This window comes from Tupaia chinensis, unplaced genomic scaffold (genome assembly GCF_000334495.1).
Source record: "Tupaia chinensis unplaced genomic scaffold, TupChi_1.0 Scaffold000159_1, whole genome shotgun sequence".
NCBI lineage: Eukaryota > Metazoa > Chordata > Mammalia > Scandentia > Tupaiidae > Tupaia > Tupaia belangeri.
This window is the reverse complement of record NW_006159630.1, coordinates 8,635,178-8,645,770: the sequence shown is the minus strand read 5'-3', so window position 1 is coordinate 8,645,770 and position 10,593 is coordinate 8,635,178. Positions and strand designations below refer to the sequence as shown.

The 10,593-nt window shown below is 55.7% G+C and overlaps 1 protein-coding gene across 1 annotated transcript in view; it reads right to left on the bottom strand.

Annotated features, from left to right (window-relative positions):
* The window catches only part of SDK2 (sidekick cell adhesion molecule 2), a 131,090-nt gene that overhangs the window by 33,465 nt on the left and 87,032 nt on the right, over positions 1 to 10,593 (bottom strand). Inside the window, 5 exon segments of the mRNA XM_027770819.1 lie at positions 87 to 273; positions 7,163 to 7,278; positions 7,422 to 7,523; positions 8,682 to 8,738; positions 10,134 to 10,269. Coding sequence (XP_027626620.1) covers positions 87 to 273; positions 7,163 to 7,278; positions 7,422 to 7,523; positions 8,682 to 8,738; positions 10,134 to 10,269 — 598 coding nt within the window.

The window sequence follows — 10,593 nt, the reverse complement described above, 5'->3', positions numbered from 1 at the left end:
ATCTTCAGCAGAGCAGGGCCGCTGCCTCCTCCCATGAGCCCAGAGGCCAGGTGGGTCCCCCTGCATCCTTCCCAGGGTGCCCCCACCTGCTTGCTGGGTCTGGCCCCGGGTGGGGGGGCTCCGCGGCCCGTCCCCGGCAGCATTGAAGGCTGCCACGCTGACCATGTAGGCAGTGTAGCCGGTCAGGTTCTTGAGCTTCACGCCGTTCTCGGCCAGGAATAGCGTCTTCACTCGCTCTGTGAGGTTCCGCCTCTGGGCTTCCCAGAAGTAAATCTGTGGGCACAGAGAATTAGGGGAGCGTGGGGGATGGAGCGCCTGGGCTTCCCTCCTGCCCACCCCAGGGTCTCAGAAACAGTCTGTCATGAGCTACTTAGGAAACAGCATAGACAGATTCAAGGTCTGTTTTAGAAACCCTTCCAGAACTTTCTTCTTTCTTTTTTTTTTTTCAGCCAAGGCCCTCTTCTCTACTAGACCAGATGCAAAGGCCAGGCCCTGGACGGTCTTTGCTCATCGTCGGATTTCGTGTAGCTGCGTCAGCCTTCCGAACGTCACCCTGAAGGCGTGAACCAATTCTGTCCTGCAGGGACCTGAGTGAGCTTGACAAGTGCACGGAGCTACTCGTCCCTCAGGCGAGGTGCATAGGCCAGAGCGCGGCGTCACCTGGGAGCTGGTGAGGGACGCGGAGGCTCAGGTGGACCTGCCGCACCCGCGACTGCAGGCTGACACCCCGTGATGGTGCACCTGCACACGACACTTTGCAAAGCTCACTGCAGGTGGAGGCCTGGGCTCAGAGGCAGGTGGCCTGGGGCTGAATTCTGGCTGCATGTCCAACTGTGTAACCTGACTGGGTGACCTCTCTGAGTGCGTTGTCAGGTATTTGATGGGGTTAGGGACACCTACTTCCTAGGGTCCACGTGAGCGACGAAGGCCATAAAGACTAAAGGATAAAGCACAGTGTCACCCTTGGGGACTGTTAAAGGTGCCATGTGGCTGCCAAAGGTTCTAGACCATTCCCAAGCAGATGCCCAGTGTCCCCAGTGATTTCCTATCAAGCAGAGGTTAACACCCCCAGTCAGCCAAGCGCACACTCAGTTTCAGAACTCTGGCCTGAGGCCTCAAACCACACGGCAGATTGGAGGTCATTTGGTGCCACCTGGTGGCCAAACAAGTTTCCGCAGACACCTGACTTCAATTTCTGTTTCCTTGGGGGAAGCTAATAAAAGTGAGAAACAGCTAATAAAAGTGTCCCCGCCACCCCGCCAGCACGTGTGAATGCGACGAGGACATCTTGGTACAAGGAAATCCTTGCTTTTCTCCAACACCCCTCCCCCTTTTACAGACTTCTCAAATGGATGGATGAGTGAGAAGCGAGGTGGCCACTCATCACGTCACTCGTTCAGTCACGGGTCCTTTACCGTCATGGGGCACAACAGGACACCAAGGTCCTGAAGACGCTGGGGCTCGGGGAGAGGTCAAGGCCAACGCGAGAAGCCTGGTGTCAGCACACAGGAAGGTGTGGTGATGCACACCCCGAGGGCCATGGAGAATGAAGAGGGTCCACGCGGGACTCCGGGTGGCCTCCGCGCAGTGGTAGGGAGGAACAGCAGCGAGGACGGCGGAGGAAGAGGCGTTTTGAGGAATATGTGGAGAGGTCCACCGTGTCAAACCCGGCCGTGTCACCACAAAGTAGAGGGCGTGATTTTATCACCGACGGGCAATGTGGGAGCAGGAAGAGCTGGGGTGGGGGCAATCGAGGGCAAGAACCTCTCGGAGCAGGTTTCAGAGTGAATGCGGGGAGAGGGGTTGCACAGCAATTCTAGGTGCTTGTGACCCAAGCACTGAGAATCACGCCTGTAACATTGCAGGTGGGGCCAGCAGGTGGCATAGTGGTCAACGCACTGGACTCTCACATGGCAGACCGCGGTTTGAGATTCTGAGCCGGTGGCTTGAAAATCACGCTGGGCGTGTGTGCATGCGTGTCCAAGGTCCCGGGAGGAGAATGGAGGGGAAGGGATTGTGGTGTGGCCATCCCCCGGGGGTGGGGGGAAGGGTGATTTCTTGTCTTCCCTCTCACTGTCTCTGTCTCTGTCTCTGACCAGCTCACACGCCCTATGGCAAAGACCGCTAAGAAAAGAACAAACAAGAAACATTTCTGGTGCTCCATAAATACCTGTTGGATGAATAAACACCTTATGTAGACACGGCAGGCACGGGGGTGCACAATCCAGTGACCACCGTCCACCGGCCAGTCTCATATTCCATATTCGTATTCCTTCCTCTTTTCAGTTTCATTGGCACATAGTTGATAACTATGGTATATATATTTCATGTATACTTAAGGTATACAACTCGATGTTCTCATACAGGCATACACTGGGAAACGACCACCCCAGGCAAGCTGATGCACCTGTCCATCGCCTCGCCTGCTTACTTTTCTTGGTTTCTGTGGTGAGAACATGAAAGCTCTACCCTCTCAGAGAATTTCCAGTGCAGAGGGCCTGCCACTCTGCCCCCTCCGGCCCGCCTGGCCCCATTTCTCCCACTTCCTAGCTCCCGGCCACCCTCACCCCCTCTCAGCTCCTGTGAGTCTGATTACTTTAGGTTCCACGTGCATACATGAGGTCACACGGTATCTTTTTGTCTGGTTCATCTCACTTAGCGTGATGTCTGTGTTGTTCTTTCTTTTTCATTGCCAGAGCGCGTGCATGTTTGCCAGAGAGAATGAGAATGAGAGAGAGAGAGAGAGAGAGAAAGAGAGAAAGCACCCCCAAATAGCGTGTGGTTACACCGGTCTCTTTACTCCATTTCTCTATCCAGTCAGGATTTGGGGCATGCACACACATGCCTGGCGTGTATTTCAAGCGTCTGGGACCCAGATTTGAACTGCAGTCACCATGTGGGATCTGACTCCTGTTCACATCATTTAGCTGCTGTGCTATGGGGCCAGCCCAAAAGTTCCTTCTCTTTGAAGGTGGAATAATAAATATATGCACATATTTCTATATATTTTTTCTTTTTTTTTTTAACCTTTTTTGTTTTTAAGAGAGCTTTTTGCTATAGTGCAAGTGCACTCCCTGGAGAGACACACAGAGAGAAAGCAAGCAAGAAATCACCCCTGGGGGGATAGCCACACTGCAATCCCTTCTCCTCCATTCTCCCTTTGGGATTCTGGGCACACATACACATGCGCCCAGTATGAGTTTCAAGCCTGTGGGTCCCAGGACTCAAACTGCGGCTGACCATGTGGGAGTCCAGTGCCTTAACCTCTACGCTGGCCTCATCACACTTTCCTAATTAATTCACCCACTGACAGGCATCTACGTTGTTTCCACGAGCTGGTTATTGCGAACGATGCTGTGATTAACATGGGAGTGCAGGCATCTCTTCAAGGTTCTGATCTCAATTCCTTTGGATAAACACCGAGTAGTAGAATTGCTAGATCATTTGGCAGTTCTATTTTTTTTTTTTTTTTTGAGAGGTTTTTGCTATAGGGTACGTGTGTTTGTCAGAAAGACACAGAGAGATAGAGAGACAGAAAGGGAGAAATCACACACACACACACACACAAACACACACACACACACAGGGAGGATGGCCATGCCATAGTCCCTTCTCCTCCATTCTCCTCTTCGGATCCTGGGCACACACACATGCATGCACACGCGCCTGGCCTGAGTTTTAAGCCACCAGGTCTGGGACTTGAACCACGATCAACTACATTGGAGTCCAGTGACATAGCCATCATGCCATCTGATGGTCCCTGGTAGTTCTATTTTAAATGGTTTGAGGAACTTCCACACTGTTTTCCAAAATGGATGTACCAATTGGTGGGACTGTACCAACTGACATTCCCACTAATGATGTGCAGGGGTTCCCTGTTGTACACACCTTCACCAACACTTCTCACCTCTTGGCTTTTCGGTAGTAGCCACCCTAACTGTGGAAAGTGATTCTCCAATTGTGGCTTTGATTTGCATTCCCATAATAATACTGAGCACCTTTTCATACACTTGTCGGTCATTTGTATGTCTTCTTAGAGAAATGTCCACATAGGTCTTTTGCTCCACTTTACAGTCAAGTTTCTTTTTCTTTTCTTTTCTTTTATTTCCATTGACTTGTATGAAGTTCTTGTAAATTTTGGTATTAACCCCTCATCAAATGTTTGGTTTGCAAATATTTTCTCCCATTCTGTAGGTTTTCTCTTCACTCTGTTGATTGTGTTCTTTGTTGTGTTCTTGCCCTTTCTTGTTTCATATTTTAAGAAGAATTATTCATTTTACTTATTATTATTTTTCAATGAGAGAGAGAGAGAGAGAGAATAGTAAAGTGAAAAAACAAGCCACCAGATCCAGGACTTAAACCATGGTTGGCTGTGTGAGAGTCCAGTGCCTTAACTACCATGCCACCTGCTGGCCTCATTCTTGTTTGTCTTATACAACTGGCCGAACTCCAGCCCTAGTGAACTCAGCTCACATGCTTTCCACTGGGCCACCCACTGTGGCACACTGCCCTCCCCCATTCACCCCACACCATTATTTTACTGTCTTGAAGATTCCTCTCCATTCACCTCTCCCACTCTCACTCCCAGGTGAGGCCCTGACACTGAGAAACTTAAGCTGTCAGATGAGACTGAGCCGCTGGCCCTTTTAAGACCACCCTGCATTTCTGCACTGTCAGCTCCCTTTGCCTGTTCTGTGACGTCACTCCACTGAAACTTCCTCTTTTCCCTGAGTCACCAAATTTTCTGTCTGTCTAGGGTCATTTCTATCAGCTCACAAGTAAGTTTTTATTTCTCCCATGGTAAAACTCGTTGGCTGCAAACCTCGATTGTCTTTTCTGGATGTTCACCCCATTTCTCTGCATCTCTTTAAAGTAAAATTCCTCCAAAGGGGTATCAGTACTCATCGTGTTGTCCCACTCTCTCTAACCCACCCCAAGCAGGCTCCTGCACTCCCTTCCCTGTCAAGCTCATGTCAAGGTCACCTGTGAACTCCACCTGCTGATGCAATAGTCACGACCCAGCAGGCTTTCTGTGAAGGGCTAGGTAATTAATCAGCAGGTCAGGCTTTGCTGGCCACCCGGGCTCTGCTGCAAGCACAGGACTCCATCCTTGTGTGAAAGTGGACATGGGGGTCGGCAGTAGTGTAGAGGCGATGGCGCTGGACTCCCACACGGCCAACTGCAATTGCTCCTTAGCCTCGGGGCTGCCCTTTCAGCCTCTCCTCACACTACGTTCACTTCCTCGGCAAATCCTACCAGCTCTACAGAAATAGCATGCAACTGAGCAAAACTGCACCGTCTCCTCCAGCATCCCAAGGGCAGGCTGGACTTGAATGCAAAAACTCTAGCTATGCCTTGGCTGGTACCACTCGGAGCAGCAGACACACCTTACTCCACCAGAGTAGTGACATGTAACTGGAGGGCGACCCCCTCTCCCCACCGCTCCGCCAGGTCTGAGCCTCCTGCCTGTCACACCTCCTCATTCCCTCCTCCATTCAGACGAGGCTCAGCATAGCAGCCGACATGACCCTCTAAAAACCCGTCACCCAAGTCTCTCCTCTGCCCCAAACCCACCACGGCTGTCACCTCACTCAGAGGAAAAGCCAAAGCCCTAGGGGCTCTAGGCGTGCTGGCCTCTGCTCTTCCCAATTCCCGCCACGTTGCCCCAGTTCACTCTGGGGGCACACAGGGCTCCGTACGCTCCCAGCGCTCACCTACCCCAGGCCCTTTGCTCTTCTTCCCTCTCTCTGGAATGCCCTTCTCCTGCCACCGCCCTCCCCAGTGACTCATAGCCTGTTCTCAGGTGCTGCTCCAATATCACATGCCTTCTCGTTAAGTCCATTCTTAACAACCCTATTTAAAACGTCAAGCCTCCCCCTGGATCAGCTTTTCCAGTAACCTGCTTCATTTACCACCATCTGGCGGAATCTTGATTTCGTACATCTCTGGTCTCCACCTGCTAAAAATCTAGGCTCACGTTGTCTCTTTGTCCACTGCTTTATTCCCAGCCCAGAAAACAGAGCTGGGCATAAAACAGCTGCTCACTAACACGTGCCACGGAGTGACCGAATGCTGGCGCTCCAGGAACCCACGTGAGGTGCCGGCCGGCGCTCACACGGCAGCTCCGTCTCACCCAAACGCAGTGTCCTTTCAGCTGTGCGCGTCGGCAGACATGAATGGGTCGACGTTAACACCTCATTCGTGCTAATGCGGATGACTGTGGATGCAAGCGCGCTGGTTGACACGCGTCCGGGAGGCGGCCACCCCTGTGTCCCTAGCTCATGTCCACGGTGACTGCTCAGGGGCAGACACGGTTTTCTGGAGCACGTAGACATCCTCTGTGTTGTGGATGGCTTGTGCACCCACACGTTTCCTGGATCTGTTATTAACTCACGACTTTGACAGTCTGGTGGCTGTCGAACGTGGCTCATTCTGCCGGTCCCTTTTCTCCCCCATATGCTGGGGGCAGGGGGGGTGATGGGGGAGACTTCAGTTTTCCCAGCTGGTGAAGCCCTGCTGGGCGTCAGCCATCTCTACAGGAACCAGCAGGTGGCGTAGTGGTTACGTCGCTGGACTATGGAGCAGGGGCCTCTCATAACAGAGGGTTCCCAGATAGCAGATCATAGTTCAAGTCCTGACCCAGTGGCTTGAAAATCACGCTGGGTATGTGTGCACGCATGGTCAAGATCCCAGGAGGAGAATGGAGGAGAAGGGACTGCAGAGAGGCCAAGGGAGGGTGTGTGTGTGTGTGTGTGTGTGTGAGAGAGAGAGATTTCTCACTTTCCCTCCCGCCATCTCTGCTTCTCTCTCTGGAGAGCACACATGCCTTAAAGCAAAAACATCTAATAAATAAGTAAATAAGCAAACACAAGAGGAACCTGCCCGTCCTCCTCCCTCCTCCTTCACTCCAGGTATATAGAACCTGCTGTAAGTGGGCGCTCGCGGTACTCAGCCGTGCGGCCCCAGGGCTCTTCAGCGTGCTGAAGCTAGTTCTGCCCATGGGTGCGGGGTTGGGCTGGGCATGCATGGCTCCCTGCAGCTCTCAGTCTCCAGCTTGCATTACCACATTGGGCTGTCCTCTGGAATGACATCAGCCTCCAAGAATCGGCGTCTACTCCAACCCCACCCCACCTTTGGCCCCTGCACCCCGAGGGCCCAGTACCTTATAGCCCTGAATGTCTCCATTCTGGCTGTCCAGCGGGGGTGGCTCCCACGTCACATCGAGCTGCGTGGCCGTGGCACCGTGGACAGCCACGTTTCGGGGTGCTGCTGTTGGCACTAGAGGGTGTGTAGGGTGGAGAGTGAGTGCGTGAGTGAACACCGGGGTGGGGGAGCCCTCCTCCCCCCAACACCCCATGTCTCCTCTGGGTGGATCACCGGGTGGGGAAGGCCTGCCAGGCACGGAGGTGGGGGGCTCTCACCTGCCTCCCCGACGAAGACCTCCTGCGGCGGGCTGGAGGGTCCCTCGCCCACCGCGTTGTACACGCTCATCCGAATCTCATAGCGCCTGTGCTTGTTCAGGTCTGCGGGGAGAGCAGGGAGGGGACACAGTCACCGTCCTGGGAAGGGGCCCACCACGTGGGGGAGGCTGGGGGGAGGAAGGAGGCAGCCTCAGTGCCAGTCTCCTGCATGAAGGTTCAGGATAGGCCAAGGGGAGGAGGGGCCCCAGGGCCCTGGTCAGCCTCTTGACCTTCAGTTACTATCACTGGGCACTTTGAGACTGAAAGGGGTGCTGTTAAGATTTACACTGGGATAACGGGGTACACTAAGACACCCTGGGCTCCCTGGGCCAGAGGCCTCCTGTGTGCCCTCTTTCCTACCATGGCGATGTGGGCACTCCCAGCCTCATCCGGCTGCTGTGGACACAGGGGCATGCAGTCCTAGGTGGGGGAGCTCATTGGGTGTGAATTCTGGGCTATGAATCCCCTGTTTTGGGGGTGCTTGGGCGAGGATGCCTGGGGAAGCTGGGGGAGGGAAGCAGTTTCAAGGCAGGGGCTCAGACACCCTGGGAGGGAGGTGCTGGCCATGCTCGGGATGGCTTTGAGGCCCCCCTGCCTCTCCACTCTTCTCTCTCCCTTCCCTGGGGTGAGCGGAGGAGTCCCCCTGGCCTGTGTGGGCCATTGAGGAAGGAAAGACAGTGACAATGAACTCAAACTCGAGCTGCCTTCTCTGAACAGGAGGCCTGGGTCCGCAGAAGGACCACGTGGCGCTTCGGAAAGGCAAGGCGGGGCGTGGCACAGGCAGGAACACAGCCAACTCTGCTGGGAGACAGAGTCTGGGGACAGAACTGCCGTCTGCTCACTCTAAAGTGGGGTTCAGGGCTGGAAGACACAGCTGGGCTCTAGTGTGCCTTGGGTGGGACAAGATAGAGCAGCAGTGACATGCACCCTGCCCACTGGTCCATCGCATCCAGCAGCCCCTCCTAGACCCGTGACACTGTATCCCGACCCGCCCACGGAGCACGAGGCTGCAGACATTGCTTCTCCACCACACACGACAGAGCCCGAGCTTGGGGGACGCTCCCTAGTAACCGCCAGTGTCTTCATGTGTTTGAGAAGTCACATGCAGCAAGCGGTCCCATTCTTCAAGCCCCTGGGTGGGCACAGTGGTCTCAAGGCCCCACTCCCCATGCCCGCAGGAGGCCTGGGCCCCGATGGAAGCCCCCATGCAAGGAGACTTACTGTCCAGCTCGTACTGCGTGAGGCTGGGCCGGCTCAGGTTCCGTATGGAGTACATGGCTGGGGTGGGGGAGGCGGAGGAGGCCAGGGAGACAGCAGACAGAGGAGGTTAGTGCGCACGCTGCACCCTGCAGGGACACCCCGGCCAGTGGGCAGCAGGGGACACAGAGCCGGCACGGGAGGGGACACAGGGCGAGGGAGAGCTCCCAGGTCCCTAATGCCAGGACGGGAACTAGGGTTCCCAGGACAGTGCTGTCCCCACCTGGCATACACTGGCCCGAGTCCCAGGGCGTCTCGAGTCCCTGGGAGCCTGGCATCTCCGGGGACAGCTCTGGGGGCCTCTAGTCCCATCTGGCTCCTTGTGTCAAGACAGAGCTTCAGGGAAACCACCATGAAATACTGGAGTTGTTAATTTCCTCATACCAACCAGAAACAATTTTACTGCCAGGAAACACGACTGTATTACACACGGGCAACAGGCAATCACAACCTCGAGCACGTGTCGGCGGAGAAAGGAAACCCAGAAGGCAGTCTGGGGGCTCGGCCCGTGTCCTAGTGCTGCTCCTCCGCTGCGCTCTCGCTAGTCTGTTTTGGGGAGTGGTCCAACCTCCTCTCCCCGGGCACCCACATCCCTGCACTCTATGAATCAATCTGGGGCCGAAGTTCATGCTCAGAACCCCGCCCCTCCCCGCAGTGGACTTCGGTTCCACCAGAGCAGCTACCTGGCCCCCGCCATGCCACCTGGTCCTATCATGCTTTTTCTCCTGCGTCACTGGAATAGTCTCCATCTGGCCTTCCTCTCTACCCCCACAGCAAGCCGGCATGTTCAGTCCACCAAAATGACGCTCCCGAACAGAAGTCCCCTGCTCCTGGCTCTCCTGGGCACCCCCTGGGCACCCCTTCTCCCTGGGGTTCCCGCCAGGGCTGCTCACTCTCTTTCCTCCCACTAGGAGGCAGGATTTCCAGACCCCAGGGGAGCCCCCGCAGCTGCTCTTGGGGCGTGCCCATGAGGCTGCTGGTCCCTCAGGCAGGGCTCCCATTCATGAGCCGCCCTCCTGTCCCTCTGGTTCACCTGGAGTCACGCTTCCGGGATGGCACCAGTGACGCCAGGGAACCCTTTCTGACCCAGTCCCAGGCTGTCCTGGAACACCTCCTCCCAGCTGTCCTGCCAGCAGGCCTTAGATGTGGATTTCAGGGTTTGCTTCTGAACCCCGGCTCCCCATGGAGCCTGCAAACTCCAAGGGGCGGGCCCTGGTCTGTGCGCCCCGGCCCTGACCATGGTAAGGTGCTCGGTAAACACCCGCGAGTGAGTTCGGTAAACACCCGCGAGTGAGTCGTGAGTCGGGGGAGAGGTGCAGCGGGAGGAGGGCGTCAGGTTAGAGGGTCCAGGAAGCTGAGGCTTCAGAGAAGGGAGGCCCATGTGCCCACCCCCCACTCTCTTGGGCTGCCACTCACAGGTAAGCTCCGCCCACTTGGCCCCAGGGTTGTTGATGCCTCTGAGAGTGAAGCCCCGCAGCCCCTCGTACAGCAGCTCTCGGTACCGGATCCGGAAGCCCAGCAGGATGCCGTTGATCTTGTCCTCGGCCGGTGGCTGCGAGGAGAGGAGGAGGGAGTGGGGAGGGGACTCAGGCCACTGCTGGCCCCCGCCACCCGCTCGCCCTCTCTCCCACTCTCCCACCATGCCTCTTGGGACCACCAGGAAAAGTAGCAATGAAGGTGACACCGGGCGCTTTTAAAGTACAGAGGCTCCGCAAGGAGGTTATCGCGTGACCGCAGCGCCCCCGTGAGGCAGGGCAGGAGACCGGGCAGGGAACACAGGCTGGAGCGGTTAGGGAGCTCGCCCACCCCCAGATCATACAGCATTGCTGGGGGCTGGAGCTCAACTCCGGACAAACGGCTGTTTTCACAGAGAGGG